Source organism: Drosophila virilis, chromosome 4 (genome assembly GCF_030788295.1).
Source record: "Drosophila virilis strain 15010-1051.87 chromosome 4, Dvir_AGI_RSII-ME, whole genome shotgun sequence".
Taxonomy (NCBI): domain Eukaryota; kingdom Metazoa; phylum Arthropoda; class Insecta; order Diptera; family Drosophilidae; genus Drosophila; species Drosophila virilis.
In genome coordinates, this window is record NC_091546.1 from 28,891,294 (window position 1) to 28,913,893 (window position 22,600).

At 36.4% G+C, this 22,600-nt stretch overlaps 1 protein-coding gene and 1 long non-coding RNA gene across 3 annotated transcripts in view; one reads left to right on the forward strand and one right to left on the reverse strand.

Moving 5' to 3' along the window:
- Npc1a (Niemann-Pick type C-1a) overlaps positions 1–14,791 on the forward strand; it is a 44,448-nt gene extending 29,657 nt beyond the window's left edge. The window contains exons 10-12 of one of the 2 annotated variants that reach the window (XM_002057387.4): positions 2,135–3,524; positions 12,144–13,010; positions 14,432–14,791. In XM_002057387.4, coding sequence (XP_002057423.1) covers positions 2,135–3,524; positions 12,144–13,010; positions 14,432–14,511 — 2,337 coding nt within the window. In that variant the 3' untranslated portion in view covers positions 14,512–14,791. Of the gene's footprint in view, positions 1–985; positions 1,007–2,134; positions 3,525–12,143; positions 13,011–14,431 lie in introns of those variants that run through there. The other variant, XM_032433145.2, reaches the window with a different exon arrangement.
- LOC116649884 (uncharacterized) lies at positions 1,018–1,423 on the reverse strand. The gene is made up of 2 exons (XR_004302792.2): positions 1,335–1,423; positions 1,018–1,263 (listed from the first exon to the last, which is right to left on the reverse strand). It is a non-coding gene; the product is annotated as an uncharacterized lncRNA (long non-coding RNA).
- Positions 14,792–22,600: the final 7,809 nt, after the last annotated feature.

A 22,600-nucleotide genomic window follows, 5' to 3' on the forward strand; every position in this document is an offset into this window, starting at 1 on the left:
AACCATCAGATGGGATGTCAAGTCTCGGAGATGGCTGATATGTTTAATTTATCCAAAGCAACGATTTACAATATATTAAACAGAGGCAATAAGGAAGATAGGCTAGAAGCAAAAGCGGTAAGTCATCGTCCCTGAAAATTTCTGACTGAGATAAGCGAAAAATTCTTAGAAAATTGAGAAAAATCCACGAATTTCGCTTAGGAATATTGATCAGGAGTTCCAGGAAGTAACTGGTGTTGATGTTTTACATAAAACTGCTAAATTTGAATAACTCCACATCACAATTTGCCAGGAATAAACCCTTACTTTCAGCGGCCAATATTTAAAAGCCACTTACGTTCGCTCAAGCCCATGTAAGTATATATTCTGTGACGAAAGCAAAATAATGCTATACTATAATGATGGGCAATCCAGAGACTGGAAAAGCCACTAACAGCGTAGGAAAACCGCAATACAAAACCAACAGTCGAATTCGGTAAATCAGTGATGGTTGGGGGTGTATTTCTAACAAATATGTTGGAGCTTTGACCTTTATTGAAAATACGATGCTGGATGCTAGAAAATTTCTGAGCATTTTACAGACCCACCAGCCGTTAAATTGATCGAAAAAAAACCCTCACAATTTTGTTACAAGGATTTTCTGTAATTGTAAATGTATCACTAGTTTATGTTGTCTAAATAATATTTTTTTTGGTAGTCCTTTATTGCATGAATGTCTAGAAGAAGATTTTACTTTTAAGACATTATAGTTGTATTTGTAGTTTCTGTATTTGATTTCGACTGCGCCAGTAAAGTGCTTAAACGTTTTCATTTAAGACCTAATAACGTTGAGTTTACTATATGGTGTGTATTGGTTTTGTCCAAATAATAACTTTCTAAGTGGCGTGAATGCAATTTTAAAACTGATCTTTATTATTTCCAAATTTCTTGATACTTTGGGTAACTAATCTTGGGACTTTCGGTCGACACGGTCATTACACAACAGAGCTGAGTCATTGCAATTCCGCTGTGATGGACGTGACTGGAGAACAATAAGTGCTATTTTTTGTTTGGAGTAGAAGACAGTCATTGACGACATGGCTGACTTGTACGCAAGTTTTATTTTCACATAAACCATACTGATTGCACTTCAAATTCTCTGATACAAAAGCTCCATAGAATTGATTTGCTACTTAAATCAACCTTCGTGTTCGTCGTTGCCTTCCCCTAGACCTTCCATAAAGAAAGTGAGAGTGCACTGAAATTCGAGTGACAAATTAAACCCTGATGGCGGAATAAAAGGGGCAAAACGTTGTTAACAAAATATATTGGTAAGCTGCTTACATCCGTCTTACCAATGTTTTGACCAGTCCAAGCTAAATGTTCAATGATGGTAATATGATGCTCTCCACTCTAGGGTCAAAGATCCTCTGTCTTTTCCAAGTACTCGATAAAAATGGATATCGAAATTCAGTTTGAGCAAATTTGTTAAATAATAAGAGCTTAATTTACCAAATTTGACATGTAGCTTCTATTTGTACGAATATATCAAGTATCTTTCATTTTATAGCTATCACCACCTCCTCTCTAATACGTCATAGCTATAAATAAAGAAATAAACCAATTTGTACTAATACTGCCCACCAATTCAAGCCACAATTTAAATGCAAATTTGGAGAAAATAAAAATATTCTATATATGAGTAACTATATTCAATCTAAGACTATACCTCCAAAAGTTTATTTTTCAAATATCTGACGCGGGGAGGTATAAAAAAATTCCGAGATAATGCTCAAACCACTAACCAAACAATGTAACCAAACAATTTATGGTTAGTGCTCAAACCAAGTACTTTGTTGTCGATTCTTATCGATAATGTTCTAAATGCCAAATGCCTGGCTCTTACATCTTATATGATAGACATATTCATACACACAAACAGGCTCATTACTACACTACTATTACTGAGCTGACGTAACAGCAGTCGAACTTTGTTCTAAATACTTGCTTGCATAAAATTTGAAATGTCGTTAATATTTTGCAATTCTATATGCTTGCAAGGTAATCCTTAATCTTCGGTACCCCGAAGATAACTATTCTATTGTGTTAATAATTATAACCTATAATCTGGTATTATCCATTTGATTTATTTCAGGTTACCTATTTGGATGAAATGTATCAGTGCATCAGTAACCCATATTTATGTTTAGCTTCTTACGGAGGGCCAGTAGATCCAGCGATTGCATTAGGCGGGTTTTTGAAGCCTGGGGAACAACTTACAGGGACTACAAAATATGAGCAGGCTGATGCTTTAATTTTAACATTTTTAGTTAAAAACCACCATGACAAAGGGAAATTAGTACATGCATTAGAATGGGAAAAATCCTTTGTTGAGTTTATGATAAACTATATAGAAAATAACAAAAGTAAGTCAATGGATATAGCATTCACTACTGAGCGGTCTATTGAGGATGAATTAAATAGAGAGTCCCAGTCGGACGTATTAACCGTTTTAGTTTCATATATTATTATGTTTATTTATATCGCCATATCCCTTGGACATGTGCAAGAACTAAAAAGATCACTGATTGACAGTAAAATTACACTAGGTATTGGCGGTGTTATCATAGTCTTAGCGTCAGTAGTCTCTTCCATAGGAATTTTTGGATATATTGGGGTACCAGCAACATTAATTATTGTGGAAGTAATACCATTTTTGGTACTGGCGGTTGGAGTTGACAATATTTTTATTCTAGTTCAGACTTTCCAAAGAGATCAGCGTAGAACTAATGAAACGACAGAACAGCAAGTGGGGCGGGTTCTAGGACGAGTAGGCCCAAGCATGTTATTAACATCTGTAAGTGAGAGCTGTTGTTTTTTTCTTGGTAGCTTATCTGACATGCCTGCAGTAAAAGCTTTTGCGCTGTACGCTGGTGCTGCTTTACTAATAGATTTTATATTACAAATAACATGTTTTATCGGATTGTTCACGCTTGACATAAAACGGAAAGACGAAAATCGTTTAGATATTTGCTGTTTTATAAAATGTAAAAAGTCAGATATTGTGCACAATAATGAAGGGCTTTTATACAAATTTTTTAGAAGTGTCTACGTTCCATTTCTCATGAAAAAGGCTGTTAGAGTAACTGTAATGATTTTATCTTTTGGATGCCTTTGTGCTAGTATTGCTTTTGTTCCAAAAATTGAAATCGGACTTGATCAAGAATTGGCAATGCCTGAAGATAGTTTTGTCTTACATTATTTCAAGTCTTTAAACGAACATCTTAATATTGGCCCCCCAGTATATTTTGTACTTAGGGGAGATATAAATTATTCAAATAGTTCTAATCAGAATTTAGTATGTTCAGGACGATATTGCAATGATGACAGTGTTTTAACGCAACTTTACTTAGCTAGCCGACGATCAAACTTAACTTATATTGCTCGCCCTGCATCAAGTTGGATTGACGATTATTTTGATTGGGCTTTGTCATCAAGTTGTTGCAAGTATAATCCGAAGAATGACAGCTTTTGTCCTCATCAAGGTAAGAATATTTAAATACTCGTTAACTCTATACCCAATCTGACTCGACCTATTATTACAAAATTAAATGAAAATAAAAAAAGGTGCTCTTGTCGGTAGTTCCCGACTAGGGGATACCCTGAACCGTCCTCTACCAACACCAAATGCACCTCGCGCTATATGCTTTAGAAGTAATAAAAATAAATTAAAAAAAAAAGTTCCTTCATGCTCGAAGCAGACCACACTTCTCTACTCAACAGCCAAACCAACAACTAATCGCTACTGTTAAGAAAAAAAAAAAACAATAAAATAGAAGCACATGCACACAGCATAGAAAACAATATAATCGATATTAAAATACTGTTGATAGAATTCAGTAAAGACGCGCGTGAAAGTGCGTATGTACATGTATACAAAAATTCTTACAATTTGCGCTAGCTGCTATTATGTGGCCAGCCTAAACATGTTTTCTTTTATAGCACATATTCTATGGTAGCGAGGTGGTAACGATAGCTATAAAATTAAATATACTTGATATATATACTATTTTAGAAGCTGCCTGTCAAGTTTGGTGATTCTAATTCTTAAAACCTAAGAGATTTGGGAATCGATTATGATCAATTACGTGGAAACAGGAAAAGTTATCGCTTATCGCAAACAAAGTATTACTGCGAGCGCGTTCCAAATGTCAACTATATAGCTGTTAAAGGTTTGTGATCCTTGCGTTTATACATACAGACAGACGGTCGGCTGTGTCTATATCAACTAGGCTATTGATTCTGATCAAGAATATAAGATGCTTCCTCTACTTATTACATACAATTTCACAAATATATTATAATCAAGAATAGTATGAATTTCAAGTATATTTCATTTTATACCTACCGCCACCTCCCCGCTACTACCATAATGCTTAAAATCAAGTTAATAACCCAATTTGTATTGCACACCAATTTAAGCTACAATTTTAATGCAATTAACTTTTTGAGAATACACAAATATTCTGTGGTACTATGGTACTATATACTATGAAAAATTTCATTAAGATCGGTTAAGAAACCAAGAGTTATATGTTTTGCCTTGTATCTGTATACATATGTGTGTACATTCATGTGCGTCTGCTTCGAATTCTATCAACTGCATTGCAATTGCGATTGCATTGTTTTCTGTGCTGTTATTTTTATTCGATTTTTTTCCATAAGGCCCAATGAATGGTGTCGTTATTGAGTAGAGGCGGTTGCATGAGGTGCGGTCTGTTGCGAGTTCGAACCCTACCGAGAAAAACATTTTTTTTTGGTTGGTGTGGCTGTTGAGTAAAGTTAGCAGCAAGTAATATAGTCAGTTGCAAGCTCGAACACTGCCAAGGGAGCTTTTTTATACCCTGAACCCATTTAAAATGGGTATAAGGGTATATTGTATTTGTGCGAAATCCAAATGTATGTAACAGGCAGGAGGAAGCATCTCCGACCCCATAAAGTATATATATTCTTGATCAGCATCAATAGCCGAGTCGATCTAGCCATGTCCGTCTGTCTGTCTGTTCGTCCGTCCGTCCGTCCGTATGTATGAACGCAAGGATCTCAGAACATATAAGAGATAGAGACTTGAAATTTTAGATATAGGTGCAGGAGCACTAGGAACTAGGGGAACTAGGAAATTCCCGCGCAGATCAAGTTTATTTCCGATAATCGATAACTTACTCCGTTCCCAAGCAATCGATAAAATCGATATCGATATCCTGTTTTTTGGGCAATTTTGGTAAATAATAAGAGCTAGAGTCACCGAACTTGACATATAGCTTCTAAAATATAATATATATATGCATTTGATGTTGGAAGAAGAGGGTTCAGGGTATCCCCTAGTCGGGAGCTCCCGACTAGGAACTCTTACTTGTTTTAAATTAGTCTTTATTACTACAAACGCGTAGAACGAGCTGAATTTGGTATTGGTATAAGAGGGTTCAGGGTATTCCCGAGACGGGTGCTCCCGATTAGAACCTCTAACTTGTTTTAAAATTAATATTTAAGCAAACAATTAATTTCCTGCCTTTTGTATAAATTAAACACCTGCTTATACAGCGCAATTTGCAATTCTATTAAAGTAATATTGTCGTTTGAGTGTCAAAAAATTGAAAACGTTACTTGCGTAGATCTTAATAAGGTATTAGAAAACCAACTCATAGCACAGTGAAACTATTAGAAATACGGCAGCTATATTATAAAATGGTCCCATCCGACCGGTTCCGACATTTGTACTGCCTGTAGGTGAATGATTGACCTATGATTAACTGACCTAGAAGATATATACTTTCTGTGATCGGTGATGACTCCTATGCAATACACAATTATGATAAAAAAATAGTGTTTTACGCCAGTTTATCTAAGAAGCCGATGAAAGTATCAAAATCGTTAAAAAACTTATTCATGAAGTTCTTTTTAAGAGATTGTAAATAAATTTGAAGCCAATCGGGGAAAACTTAAAAACTACGACCAAAAAATCCAAAAAAAAAAAAAAACAGAAAATCAAATCAAATATTTAACCCCTATTCCCACCAAGAAGGAAGCAAATTTTCTCAATAATATTTAAAAAAAGAATTTGATGCCGACTAAATGTGCACCACTATCACATAAGGTCACTAATCAGACAGACAGTGGGTCAACCACACTAAATCCAATTTTTTTTTGACAACTAAACGTAACGGTCCACAATAACATACAATTTAATCACAATTTTTTTAACAAAGGTTTAAATAAAGATAATGTTAATATAGAATAGTGAAACTTGACTGTTCGTCCGTATGAACGAGTTGATCTGAAATTTTAAACGTCGTTCATCTTAGTGCCTTCGCTGTATGAGTTTGTTTCCGTAATCGTTAACTTACCTCGTTTCCCACTTATCAATAAATATGGATTTTGAATTTAAGTTTTTTGAGCTAATCTCTTAGGTTTTAAGATCCATATTTGACATGTTGCTTCTAGATTAGTATATATATACAGCTGAAGGGCTCCTCCTCTACCACATAGGTATAAATCAAATTATGTGTTTGCAGCTAGCAGTAGTGCAGTCGGAAACGAGTGTAAGGAAACTTTTAGTTTAAATTTATTTTGATAAAGCCGATTTTTTTCTTTATCCGATCTTTTTAAAATTTTCTACAGTATATTTTATTGTACCATAAAATATTTGTGTATTTTGAAAAAGTCAATTGCATTTAAATTGTGGCTTAAATTGGTTGGCAATGCAAGATGGCTTATTAACTTGATTTATAGCTCTGCGGTGGTAGCGGGGAGGTGGCGATAGGTGTAAAATGAAAGATGCTTGACATATACATAATATTCTAAAAGCAACATATCATGTTTGATGGCTCTAGCTCTTATTATTTACCCAATTTGCTCGAAAAACACGATGTTGGTATCGACTTTTATCGATTGCTTGGAAACTGAATGAGTTATCGATTATCGGAAATAAACTCGATCTGCGCGGGAACTAGGGGCACCTACATCTAAAATTTCTAGTCTCTAGCTCTTATATGTTCTGAAATCCTTGCGTTCATACATACATACATATTGTATTTGTGCGAAATCCAATTATATGTAACAGGGAGAAGGAAGCATCTCCGACCCCATAAAGTATATATATTCTTGATCAGCACCAATAGCCAAGTTGATCTAGCCATGTCCGTCTGTCTGTCCGTCCGTCCGTCCGTCGTTCCGTCCATATGTATGAACGCAAGGATCTCAGAACCTATAAGAGCTAGAGAAGAAATTTTAGATGTAGGTGCTCCTAGCTCCCGCGCAGATCGAGTTTATTTCCGATAATCGATAACTTACTCAGTTTCCAAGCAATCGATAAAAATCGATATCGATATCCTGTTTTTTGGGCAATTTTGGTAAATAATAAGCGCTAGAGTGACCAAACTTGACATATAGCTTCTAAAATAAAATATATATATGCATTTGATGTTGAAGGAAGAGGGTTCAGGTTATCCGCTAGCCGGGAGCTCCCGACTAGAAACTCTTACTTGTTTCTCTATGGAAATGCATTTTTAATATGGCTGTCGCGTAAAGGCTGTAACTAGTAGACTGGTCAGTTGCGGGTTGTGTCTACTGGAGAGATCTTTAATTTTTACCAATGTTATCATGAAGTCTGGATAATTGACCAGTAGTTATCAAAGTTTATAAGAAGTTACACAGGATCAACTGGAAATCTTCCAGTTCCAGATATTGTATTTTACTATAACAGCTTGCTCAATACCGCGCCAGCTAAAACGGCAATCGCTGTAGAGTTATATATTTAAATTCAAATTAAAATATTTTAGCATTTTTAAATAATAATCAAGACATCATGCCATCAGAATCCAATACAATCCAATCAGAAAATAATAAACAGATTGACAAACTGATAAATGATGGAAACGTAAAACCATAGCTGTAGAAATATAAAATTTCACTTCACCTTACCAAATTCTATGAAAACGTAATGGTTACGTAGTAGAATCGCCATATCAATAAAAAGAGTAGCTTAAAAGTTGTTTCTTCCAACAATAGAGATATATTTGAATAATCAGGCCAGCCCTACCTTACGTTTGGAGTTTACTAGATTAACCTAGACAAGAAGTCGAGTAACGTCATTTTTATTAGTCGTAAGGCTTCACTCTAGCGACTATGGAAGCGTAGTATACCGCCCTTTCACACTGCAGGAGGAGTTACGATCTATTGCGCATCATGTAGACAGTGGCCTGGATGTGCAGTCTAAATGTCAGTCGTTAATCCAGGACGTCGCCCAAATACTTTACCTGTTGATCCGTCTGCATGACTTCGTCCTTAAGCCATACTAGTGGCACATCACTCCTGCGTAGATTGTATGTTCTTCGTTTGCCATAGGGGTGTGAGTTAAAACTCTGTGAACCTAATCAATAGCGCTATATCCTAAACTAGAGCCAAATTGATGCTCCTGGATGATATTTTGAAGATGCACAAGCTTTTTCGTCGTATGCTATAAGGATATGAGTCGACACCCTGTGAACCTAAACAAAAGCGTCCTCGGTGATATTTTGAAGATGCACAAGCTAAGCATGCCTCCCAAAATCCTTTGAGAGCAAAAGGACAAGAGTGAGTGGCCGATTTGACACAGGGTCATCCTTCGGCTGGTCAGGCTAATGGACCAAAAGAGTAAAATTACCTTACGGTGTAATACTAGGACCCCACTAGTTGCTGGACTTTTCTAATCAAAAGGCTCGAAGTTCAGATGGACGGACCTGTCGAGCTTTCTTTGAAAACACTGTCGTGGGCTGTTTACTTACTTTAACAGGAAGCAACAGGTCAGCACTATGATGCACCCAGGAATCTAAGATGGTTATGATCGCATCAGGTGGTCCATGAAGGCTCGGACTTTCTCTATGGAAGTAAACCAGCCACCTGGCAAACATTGCTCCATGGGGCTGATATTGCGATTGCTCTACAGGCACGTTGGGTCCAGAAAATTGAAAATTACGTTTAAGCCGTTGAGCTCGGCTCTACAATTGGACAGGTATTCTCGGTATACAACCGAGCCCACCTCTGAGACAGTATCACTAACCATACAATGTATAGATATACCAAATAGCCTTTTTTATCGAAACACGATAAATCGCAACGAGGGAACCTCAAGGGTGCCTGCGACCATTTTAGTGTGCCCAAATAGAGTAAGACTGTTGAGAGAGGCAGCCGGCCTCGAAAGCCGAACGTTCAGTATGAAGCCGCATCTCACTCAGCGCACGACGTCATTGCAGCTGATGCTTTTTCTTAATATATTTATGCCATTTTTAAATCCTAAAGCCCAAATGCGTACATATGTGCTTATGTATGTGCAGAGTGTGCATCGCTCTCACTTATTGCTCATTGCGCACTTGCGTGCATCTCTTTCTCCCTGCATAGCTTCCCACAAAACCCAGAGATCTACACACATACATATGTTTGTGTTGTGTATATGTGCGCCCTAGTAGATCACGACTTTTGTCGCGAGCCAGAGGTTATTTCTTCAATTGTGTCCCTTATGTGCCTGTGGTAGAAGTTATCTACCATTTATTTTTTCGTCCAGTCAGGCATAATGAGAAGAATTTGGTCCAATTTTATTTAATACACACTAAATTGACCTGGGACCTATTTTGTTTAAACTACAAAAATATGTAAGTCCTTTTTCTGAAAGGGTAATTCATCGTCGACTTGTCAGAGTTCTAAGAAAAGACTAAAATTGAACGTGTTCAATTTTTGCGACTTGCTGCTTGTCCACACGCACACCCTTTCGAGTAGGCAGTTGCGTGATATTATTAAAGGGTTTGGCCTGTTCATGGGCAAAATTGCTATATCCCACAGTTGTTGTAAGGGTAAGGGTACCTGTGCGATGGCATGTGTACATGATGACCTTTTGTGCCACGCACTCATAAATACGCACAAATGTGTGCAAATGAGCTGATCGACGGTTTTTCGTTATACAGAGATATTTTCATCAATGGGTGCGTAATTCGAGCGACGGGCACGGTCTTTTTTTTTGGCATGCCTTCGGTGGGCTTTCTAATGTAGCCTGATTGCGGACATTTGACTCTCCCCGTACCATAACGGACTTCCGATTTATGCTCTAAATAAATCAAACTAGCTTATGGTATACGATTTTACCGACTGCGACTGGACGAGAAATGGATCCGGCACACTGATAGCTTCACTCCACTTACTGTGAACGTAGTTAGTAAATTTAGCTAGGTGGTTGTGACCCCACACTCAGACGGGTCCAGGCTCCCATTATCAAGTCATTGGATCGCATGATCACAGTTCCGCTATGTTAGAAACGGGACTATAGTCAGAGACTTAAATATTCTGATTTCCGAAACTACTTCTACCATTTCCGACAGGTGTATGGTCTTCCTTATTTCGCAGACACACACCAAGCTATTCGCCTCTCGTTACACTATCCTCTTCTACTGAGATGAGCCTAAAAACGGCATGCAAAGGCGTCCACAATTAAAGAATACGATATTTACTTTTATTGAAGACTGGCAACGGCTATAAGATAAAAACATACTCTCGGGAAATCATATAGATATAGCAAATAAGAAAGATAATCGTTTAAAAGCAAAAAAAAAAAAAAAAAAATAAAAATAAAAAGAGAATTTTAAAAATTTGGAATAAAAATCATACACCATCATGTATAAAAATCATTCGAATAAAAAGAAACTGAATTGATAATCATTACCATGAGAAGGGCCTTCTCATCCATAAAGGCATTCCAGGATATGCATAGTTATTGAGAAGATTGAATTTGTCAATGTATGTCAAGAAAAAAACAATGCAGAATGAATGATACCTGATCGGGTTCAAGTATATTTTTTTTTCTTTAAATCTATTCTAATTGTTTGTTCTTTATTCAATGGAGGTAGTTATTTTGGTTAGTTATTTTGAACCTCTTATCTTTACTCCTTTTATAAACGATCTGCCGTCTGTTATATTATATCTGTTATATTATAATAATTATGCCTGTGTACTTATGTATGCGGATGATGTGAATACGGTCTCGTCAATATGATAATTTGAACGCTATGCAATTTTGGGGTTCGGCCAATCGATTGCATCTAAATTGTTCACAGTGTTCTTGACCTTCAATTTTAGTCTACCTTATTTTGTTAGTTACACAATGGACAATACTCCATTGAAACTTATTCTGACAGTAAAGTACCTAGGCGTTCTCTTTGATTCTTAATTCTGTTTCAATCGGAAATGAATTGAATTCAATTAACTTTGATCTAAGGAGGTTAACAATCCTGTCAAGACCAAATTTCTATAATGTCTCTTGTTCGCCCTATCTTAAATACTGTCATTGCATCTAGTCTCCATAGCATTGACTCAGTTCAAAAGCAATCGCTGGTTTTTGACTTACGAGGTTTAACTTTCTTTTAATGGAATCTTCGGTTGCCATCATACTCCAGTAGGGTGCTTCTTCATAATCTTCTGTCGTTACACAATCGAAAAACAATCCTCGGTCTTGTCTTCCCATATAAGTTAATTGTTCGCGACATAGATTCTTCTTTTTCATTAGAACGTCCTCAATTTTTTTCTTCGTCCAGATCTTTCAGTAACTATCGGCTCCTTTTCATACCTACGTACGTATTTTCTTTAAAAATATAGTAAATGAATATTATTAATTTTATTTTAAGAAAACAATTTTTTCTACCAACACCTACCTTCTTTGCTGTAGGGCTCTTACAACATCACTGAACTAATAACGAAATAGCTCTGAAAAAGATAATAACTGACCGGACGGGAAAAAAAAACGCCCTATCGTATCGATGATGCTCTTAAAAATGTGTATATTAATTTATTTATTTATATATTAATTTATTTATTAAATAATTAGTCAGGCACTTTGCCGACCTTTGTTAATAAATAAATAAGTAATAAGTAATAAATTTAAAAATATATTCAAAACGACGTAGAGTTCAATAAGTGCGATCAGAATACAATTTTCGGCGTGTGGAAACCCGGTAAAAAGATATGTCTAAAATATGTATTCATAAGAGAGGCCGTGTAATGCCCCCAATATGTATAATTTTAATTAGAGTGTACCTATCTGAACTTAAAAGCTGATATCAATTTCTTTATTTTGTTTATTTTAGATACTTCCTGCTCAAACTGCATAATTAAGAAAAATGATTTGCAGCGGCCAGATGAACAAGATTTCGGGAAATATCTACCGTTCTTCTTAAAGGATAATCCGGATGATTCATGTGTTAAAGCAGGCCACGCTGCCTACAGCGGAGCTGTTCGCTATAACTACGCCCAAAAAACATTAAATGTAGACTCTTCATATTTTATGGCATATCATTCAATTTTAAAATCATCGAGGGACTATTTCCAAGCCTTAGAAGCAGCTAGAAAGATATCTGCTAACATCACGCAAATGTTAAGATATAACCTTATATCAAACGGACTACCATTGGACTTAGCTATGCAAGTCGAAGTATTTCCCTATTCAGTATTTTATGTTTTTTATGAACAATATTTAACTATGTGGTCAGATACATTGCAAAGTATAGGAATTTCAATACTTTCCATTTTTATAGTAACATTCATTTTAATGGGGTTTGATATACATTCCGCTCTTGTTGTAATTATCACTATAACAATGATAATAGTAAACCTTGGGGGTCTCATGTACTACTGGAATATATCTCTCAATGCTGTGTCTTTGGTCAATATTGTGATGGCCATAGGAATATCTGTAGAGTTTTGTTCACATCTTGTGCATAGTTTTTCACTCTCAAAAGAAATTAATCAAGTGAACAGAGCTGCCGATTGCTTATCAAAAATGGGTAGCTCCATATTTTCAGGTATAACGCTTACCAAATTTGCGGGAATATTAGTCCTAGCTTTTGCGAAAAGCCAAATTTTCCAAGTATTTTATTTTCGAATGTACTTCGGTATTGTAGTTATTGGCGCAACACATGGTTTAATCTTTTTGCCTGTTCTGCTTAGTTATATTGGTAAGTAATGGTTTTATATTATAATTTTAGTATATATTAGCATATTCGATATAAACTTGATCTTTGTATATCCATGTGGATTTTCTCCGACCCCAGAATATATATATTCCATCAATGTCGACCTACGAGTTGATTAAGCTAAGTATGTCCGTATTTGTTCGTCTGTTTCTATGTAAACTTTTCTCTCAGTTTTAAAACTATTGTAATGGTGCCTTGCAACAGTCTGCTATTTTGTTGCTGGTGCAAAATTGCCGAAAACGAAGCTGAAGAACATTGCGGAACGGTTGCCTCCTGTGCACTTCTACAACGCAAAACATTGACCTTGATTAGTGTATATTCGTAATAAATAAAAATCTTCGTTAATCGGAGATTGCCAATTTGATCTCCGCCAAATCAGTCAGATGCCGTAAACGCATCCAGCGTCGACGTAATACTCGCTTTGCCTTACTATTGCTCAAATTACAGTGTTCAAATGTGTCTGATTTGGCTGTTGTCAAGCGCTTAAATGCAACTTTTATATATTCCGAAAAGTGCACATTTCTGGGGTTGACAGCTTAGGTGGTTTAACCAAAAAGGGGTTTAAATGGTTGATAGCGATTGCCGTTACTGTTAAGGTAGAGAGTAAAGATCTTGCTGGAGCAGTCAAACCTTTCTGGATTATCTTTGATGATTATTAGGCTTACAGAGTATTCTGATTGGGGTCTTCTTAGCTTAGTCTCAGTAAGTGTACTTTTTTGTATTTCGCTTAAAAAATGAAATAAAATACATAAATAAAATAGATTTTTATCATTCATAACGTTGCATTTATATGGGCTAGGCGTTTCTTGTTTAGTTTTTTATTTTCACTATGTGCATTATTTTGTGCACTGTATTATATTTTACTGAAGTTACTGTGTGAACATTTATAACAATGATTTATTCCATAAACTTATTCAATGTTTAACGGTTTGAGTAGGACTTCTTTTCATTGTGGGCTACACTTTTTAGCCTACTAAGGAACGGTTAATTAGACACGAGAAAGATTTTATTCATTATTGGCCCATGTTTAGGCCCATGCGGCATTGTGCGTATCGATATGGGAAGCTTGATACTGTTATATCGGCAAAAATTTAGATTTAGAGGTTTTTGCAGCGTTTTGCGGGAACTAATTGTGGCTTTTAGTTCCGCTGGTTCTCTAAAAATACTTTTGCACATTTACCTCTGGTACCGGTACCTTTAATATAGGCGGGAACCCGAAATAGGGAAGCTGCGTAGCTATTGATTAATTATAACTGATATTTTGGGTGAATAAGATGTTAACATATATCATAACATTATGCAATCTCTTTTTTAACGGAACATAAATATCAAATGTAATTTTTGGAAATTCTTTGGAAATATAATAAATAAACTTATTTAAATATTACATTTTTAATTTTCAGGTGCGCCAAATAATACTAGGCTTGAATCTCACAGCCATGATACCGGTGAGCAGGAAACTTCGTTATCTAGGGCAAGATAATTTTATTATTTAGTGTATAGTATTAAAAGAAAGTAGCAAAATCTTCGAAATCTCTAACATGGGCTCATCCATTTTGGCTGACCTTTTTTTGTTGTATGTATTTGTATCAACACTGAAATAGAATTTTTTTTTTGTGAATACAGTATATGTAAACTGGCTAAGGTGTGATAAATTTTAATCGATATTTTATGTACACATATGTAAATGCATACCCTGCTTATAAAAACATGAAAAACTGTATGTATTTCGATTTTTGAATAAAGTTTACAATGTACAGTAATATTGATTGTTATATTTTTGTTATTCCCTGAACCAATTATAAATTGTTAGAAAGGTTAATAGTGTAATCATCATTCGTGTAGATATATGTCTGCGTGACTGTTTATACATTTATCTGTCATTCCGTCCATCTGTCCGCATGTAAATATGAAAACGATGTGATGTGGAAGCCATTTCTCGAAAAACACATTTGCATGTTATATTTTTGCCTAAAAAATAAATCAAAAATACAAAAATTAATAAAGAACGCGTTTTTCATCGAGTAAAAGTAGTAAGAAATATAACATCAGCATAAAATATGTTACGGACAAAAGTATTGACAACATGAGTGTTGTAAACTTAAAAGTCAAAATTGAAAATAACGAACTTATTATTTTATTCATTTATATGTTTTGTATGTTCACTTATATATCTACGTTATTTAAACGCTTTACAAGTAAAAAAGAAAAATAAATCCATTTTGATAGGAACAAAAAGAATTTAAAAAAAGGAATCAAGATATAAAGATTCATAATTAATCGTTTGGTTCAATTTCGTGACCTTCTTCCATTACGCTTCTTTAAAATCAATCTTCGCAAGCGTACCTAGGCGAATTGGAGAGACAGGCATTTAAAAAGCGTTTTGAAGTTCTTCACTCCTTCCTTAGCCAGGACAATTTTTGACGTCTTTAAATGGAGTAATATAATTTTAGGCTTTGAAGACTCCCACAAACAATTTACCGCTTTTGTCAATAAACTAATTGCGTATAAGGATGGCAATGGAACTTGGAACAATTTACTGTCGAGTATCTTTAATGCTTAATGCGTTGGGTAAGTAAAAATAAATAAACCACTGTTGAGCACTGTACAGTTTATTGCTGCTGATGTTATTTTGAAACTGAGTATCAGGTTTCTGGCAATGTTTAAGGAACCAGTACACATAGGCCATGACTCTAAGTTTTTTTTCGTATTCGGAGAAACGACCAACTGCCTTGGTCTTGGGATTCAACTTCTGATACGATGAAAATTTTCCTCATGGGTTGATTAAAAAGGACCGATAATTGTAGGCATATTAGCCATTCAGGTTAAGACCATCACAGATCAATGACCCATCAGGGATGTGGGCTAGCCAAATCAGCAGCGTTATGTTTGGAACGAATGAGAAGCAATTTACTGATGTTTTTGGCTTGAGTGATCTTTCGGACCCTATTAGCCACGAAGGTCGTCCATTTGCATGGTGGCTTGCTGACTACGGTAAAGATACGAGACAAGGAATCTGGTTTTCTTAGTTAGCAAATTGACAACCTTATGTACAGTTTTAATGCGGACTTTTATAAAAAACATCTCCTTCAAGGAGGTCTAACCACGGAGAACGAATAGAGCTAACTGCTGTATCTCCAGATTCCTGCAATGCTGATTGAAGACTTAAGAGCATATGGAGTTGGCTGTTGAATAACAGTTTCCTATTTTCAAATTTATCAGTCAAGTTGCTCCGCGCTGATGCGAAACCTTCGCTCCCCCTTGTATGAAGACATCAGCCTTTTAGATATTAGAGAGGACGCCTTCTCTAGTTGCTCAGTAAGCGTAGTTCGACTCTGCTTAACTATGAGCATTTTAACAGCGCCCATACTCTTGATCGATATTATACTAAAAAGCACGAACTTGGTCTTAACGTAAACTTTGGTACCGAGTCTACATATGCAAGGTCTTCACATCAGTCTTTTTCAAAATTGTGTATATATGAGCTTTGAATGAGATTTTGATTAAGTTCACAGGTCAAGTTATAAAGTATTCAAATGTGTAAGACGTTACCTCAAAAAAATAAGGTTTAATTCAAATTTAAAGTCTCCAGTTCTTTTAGTCACTTTTATTTTTCAGTAATTATATTACAAGATAATACAGCATGGATGGTATTGAGTGGACTTTAAGAGCAGGTGAACACAGGTGGTTGGTAAACCAACTCACATTCCGAGGAACAATAGGCGTATTGTGACTACACCCGGCTTCGATGGCTTTGGCAGCGTCTACATTACGCATTGCTTGCGCATAGGCTCGATTTTATTCTTTTACCTGTTTAGTATTTACATTTTATATATCTGTCCAAATTCAATAACGTAATTCTCGCATCACCATCCTATAGGGATTATCCTTGTGTAGCTGGAAGCTGAAGATCTAAATTTTCGGATCATCATCGTGACTATAGTCATATACGTAGGCACGTCCTTGGTTTTTTGTGGCAGCAGCCCCAGCGGGTGTGTGCACTGGTGGTGAACTGGGCCTAACAGCATTGTTGGACTCGTCGTCTAACTAAGTCTTTCCCAAATCGGATTCATCGTCGTCAAAATCGTCGACTAGCTCAGCGAGTCTATTAGGTAAGGTCCTGACTAATGGGGCGTGTTATCGCCTGGAGCCGGGAGCCTGAAATGACTAGCGGTAAGATTCTGCCATAAGCCCGTTTGCAGATTTCCATATAAGAACCTGCTTTGCGATTGATCCGATGGTCCGATGTTGATAAGATTTTACATACATGTAAGTGTATTTAAGTGCCGAGTTTAGGTATAATATTTTGATAAACAAAAGGTTTTCCATACAAGTAATTAATTTTTGACCGATCATACAGATGGCACCAATTATATTATATAGTTTACTGATAGTAGGATTTTAGATATATGTAGGAAGTATGCTGAAACTTACAAATGCCGAATTTGGCAAAGATATCTTGAAAAACAAAAAAGAAGTTTTAAATTTTCGACCGATCGTTCCTATGGAAGCTATAATAATAACGTAGTGTTTCGATGTTGATTAAATTTACATATATATAGGGAAGCAAAGTGAAAATTATAAATGTCTTGTTTGGGTAAAATGTCATGATAAACCAAAAAAAATGTTCATACAGGAACCGATTTTGACCATATCCGACATATGTACTGCTTGACGGTTTGTGAAAAGTTTCAAGACGATAGCTTCAAAACTGAGAGACTAGTTCGCATATAAACAGACAGATAGACAAATAGACTCGACTGTTAATGTTAATCTAAAACATATATACATGTTAACACATCCGGCCAGGCATAAGTCACCAACCCGGTGACTATGCAATTTACAGACACTTGTGCATGATCAGTTAATTAAGGAAGTTTGTCACAGATATGCTGCCATCAACATCCCAGGCGCCGACGCACGAAATCCAATCAGCTTCAACATTAGCGATTATTAGTCAGGGCCATCGATTAGAGGTCATTTTGTATTTTCGTTTTCAGTCTGTTTCGAGCAATAAGCTTGGATGGTCAACTTTAAAAAGTATTTTGTCTCAGTGACCTCGCACAAGAAAAGTTCGACAATATTAACTTACACAATAATGTGTTACACATTTTATGAAAATATTATACTGCCCTCTACAAGGGTATAAAAATAAAAAATCAAGTAATCGAGTAATCCAGCTATAATGTCCTTTGCATTTTTATGGAAGAAAACTTTATTAAAAAACATAGAGTAATGTTGAAGCAGACTAGCTCTAAACAGGTTACTTCTGGTGCTCCTCAAGGTTGTCATCTTGGGCCTTTACTCTTTACTCTTTTTATAAATGATCTCCCCTAGGTTATATCACATATATCATACACTAATCCCCTACATCCCTAATCCTTAATCTTCGCTGCGATCTTACTCCAGCAGACTGCTTCTTCTTAATCTTCCGTCGTTAGCCAACCGTAGGACGATTCTCGGTATTGCTTGGATACATAAGTTGATTATTGGCGATATAGATTCTCCTTGTGTGCTAGACCAACCAGAAATTATCGCCATCTTTACGAATCCATGTTGATCAGGGGAAAAAAATGATTTGCAGAAATGCTGCAAATTCGAAGTTATTTTTTTTTTAAATAATTTTGGAATACCGTACAGTTTTGCAATGCCCCTGTAATTTTGTATATCCGACTTTCCACGTTTCTTGTGGAGAGGAATGATATAAGATTCTTTCCAAAGAGATGGAAAGGCAGAAGATTAAAGGGATAGATTAAAAAGCTTAAAAAGGAAAGGAAGAAGACAACTAGGAAAAGTGTCAGGCCCAGGAGAGTAAGAAAATTTTAAAGAGTTTATAGCTAAAAGGAGTGTGAAATAATGGGAGGAGGTATGGAACTAGCGGAAGAAATAGTATAAGGGTAAGAAATAATATTAGGACAGATTGAAGAGTAAGTTGATTGGAAGAAAATTAGTATTAACCATCAGGAGACAAAAAAAAAATGTCAAACTTGAAGAATAATTTCCTTTGCGAAAGCAACGGCGGGGCTTATTGGCTGATGAGCAATACAGAAATACAGTAAATGTTAACAAATACAAGGTCAAGTGTTCTATTCAAATGATTAGACATAGAATTGATTTAAAACAACGAAAGATCAAGCATGCAGTCTATAAAATCGTACTGTGCTGAGGGCACTAGATAATTATCGGCAGTGAATAATGACCAAAAGATGTTTTGCCAATTAAATACACCCAACACCATAAATAGGTCATTATCACGCACGTCTGAAGAAACTTCTTTAATACAAGTAACATGTTTCATATAAACTTGAATATCAGAAGAAAGAGGGACATAAGAGCATGTAATATAGATATTTCGTGTAGGAAAATACACCTTAACTGAGATAATCTCAGCGTCAGTAGGCGTACTAAAATAGAAAAGTTCTGACTGGAGAGTGGCTTGAACGGCAATTTACGCCACACCACCTCGAGTCGAACGAACATTTCTATGCAAAATCAAATTATTCGAAAAAACCTTAAAATCAAATATGGTTGAATTTAACCATGTTTCTGAAAATGCTATTATATCCGATTCGAAGGTAGTGCTGGCCATAAAAAGATTTTTAAGCTTTGAAATGCGACCTCTAACATTCTGATAATGAATAAAGATTTGGTCAAATGGTATCCCGTATTAAAGGGACTGGAAGGGAGAGAGGCTGGTCACGCTTTTTAGGCTTGAACTCGTGAACAATCATGTGTGGAGGCCAAAACTTGAGATCAAGAGTGATTGGGAACATATCATAATATCATATCATCATATCATATCATATTGGTTATTGACACGCTAGCAGGAGATTTACTAGCAATATAGGCTGCTAATGATTCAGAAGTGGTGTCCGACGACGGAACTTGCCTACGAGTGGCAGCAACCGTTAAAGTAGGCGCTGATGGGTCTGCAGGTAATACAGGAGTTGGAGGAGCTAAAGAGGCACCATAATTGTTTTTAACAATCTTGGCTAGATTGCGCGCAGGCTTACCTTTGCGACCAGGAGCTGACGGGGCTGAGGCAGTTTGGAAAACTGGGACGGGATCAGGTACGGGCTCTACTGGGACTACTACAGGGGTTAAAACAGGGGTAATTGGGCGAACGCTTGGAGAAGGCAATAAAGACAACATTGGAGATATATCCAAGTTGCTAGGAAGGGATAAAAAAAGCGTAGGTGTCTGAACAGACGTAGACGGCAATTGCAAAAGTTGAGGCTCCAACCGGCGATTGGTTGGAGGCTCAAATTCGTATTTGCCAATCAACTCAAAACTCGAAACAAAATTACTCGAGAGCTGCTTAGCCACATTCTTCAATTTTAGGAATTGATTTCTCACAAAATTATACATTCTGGAGAAATCAATTTGTTTGTCAACGCATTCTGAACTAAGTGCACAACAGACTACTTTTTGCAAAATACTTTTCGCGTACTATGTAAAAATAACAATAGTATTCATCTCGTTTTCTCTACCGAACTTTCTCTACCCCTAATATAATCATTGCTTTCAGGATACCTTCGGAAAGTCACCGACCATTCCCAGCATTGCTTGCCGGATAGGCTATACATTTTCCCCCACCAGGTCGATGATTTCCCATTACCATCTCTCAATCCCAAAGACAAGTGTAAATATTAAATGTAAATTATTTGAAAAAAACGGACTTATTTTTTTCTGGTTATAAAGCCAAACAGTTGGAGTGACCTCCCGATTGGCATGGACTGGTCATCTGTTTAAAATATCTCTTATCATTGTTACCTCGATATGGCGATCTTCGCTATTACGAGCATTTATTGCCTTAGCAACTTATGCTAAGGACTTAATTCTGTGCAGCGAGTTAGTTAGGTTCTTTCGCTTTATACATTTGGTATAGATCGGCCAATTACATTGTTTAATAGTTATTGTCGCCTTTGCTGCACCTGCACGTTCTAATTCGGATTCGCTTGCTTCTGCAAATACTAATATAGTTTAATGAAATAAAACTGACTAGCTCGAATCTACCTGCTGCTTGTAAATGACACAAATATTAAAAAAAAAATTGAAAATTTAATAAATAAATCTGTTATTATTCTGGAGAATAAGCGAACAGACGAGTTTTTTTTGGTGCTCTCCGTTTTGTTTTTGATTTAATAAAATACCGGCGTTTTAATTATTTAAATTTTATATATTTTTACTTGTGTTCTTGTGCATGTTTGTGCGCTTGCGCTAATAGCTCTATTGGTAGCTTCTTGTTGTTGTTTGTTGTTTATATTTGACTGCACATTGCCTCTCTGCTGAGCAAGCTTTCGTGAGCAAGCAATCAATCTATAAATAGAACTTGCGCTCGCTCACCTTTTTTAAACTTGTGCCTTGATTTTTTTTACCTTTTACCACTTGTTGGTGCTCCATACATTTTACATTTGGCTGCGTTATTACAGTAGAGACCCACTATAATGGACCATAAAATTGTCTGCTTTAAAAAAACTTACCAAATGCAAATTACGGCAAGTCAATCCCGCATACCTTGTTGGCTGTGTGATAATGTCGTGCATTCGAAATGTGCGGGTCTAGTGGGAGATGATATTGCCAAATGAAATGGTTTGTACTATAGCTGTGACTCGTGTAGGGATATTGATGGTGAAATGCGGGCGTTTATGCGTCAGATCAGGAATAGCTTTAGGGGTGTGATTGTTGGTTTTTGTCAACTTAACGATCAGCTCACAACCCTGGACCCATTTTAATAGCCTTAAGCTTTTGTATGAGTCTCCTGGCCCTAAAAAGCCCACTCCTCGTGATTTGACGTTGCCTAACACAGTTCAGCCTCCGACTGCAATTCAGCAGCCTACTTCACCGATTACACAGCAGCTCATCTCGTTTGTAACTCCAGCTGCTGTGAGGTCTGCTGTGGACACTGATTCTGTACCGAAATTTGCGAAAACGGCACGAGAAAAACCAGTCGACTTTTCCGTGTCGTCCGCTGTCGTTGCTGCTTCGAAAGGGCGACAGCAACAATTAATTTGACAAAAGCCGCTAGAAGGCTTCTCGTCCGGACTACCGGCTGCTTTAGGTCCCACAGGTAATAGTGTTCCTACTGTCCTACCTGTGGTGCCTAAGGCTCTAGTGGGTGTTCCACCGAGGAGAAATATTTTGTTTCTACGCTTTTCCCTCATCTCTCATCAGATGATGTAAGAGCCTTTATACAGGCAAAAATTAAAGCCCCCAGGTAAAATGGTGGAGAAATTTAACTTTTGTATCAAAGGGATACTGCGTCCTTTAAAAAAATTGTTCCACCAGAAATATTTACTGATATTTGTTGTAAAGAGTTTTGGTCGGAGCACTTAATAGTAAAAGAATATAAGGCCAAAAAGAAAAATCGGACTCCGATTATATTACCACCTATTTCTAATGGCGCAACAACTTTAGTTGCAGCGTCAAAAAACCAATTTCTTCTTTCGAGCTTGCCTACCAGAATGTTAGAGGTCTTATATCTAAACTTGCTATTTCTATTTTCTGTCATCCTTGATCATAAACTCAAATTCGACTTTCATGCTAAGACTCTGGTCAATAGGGCCAGAATA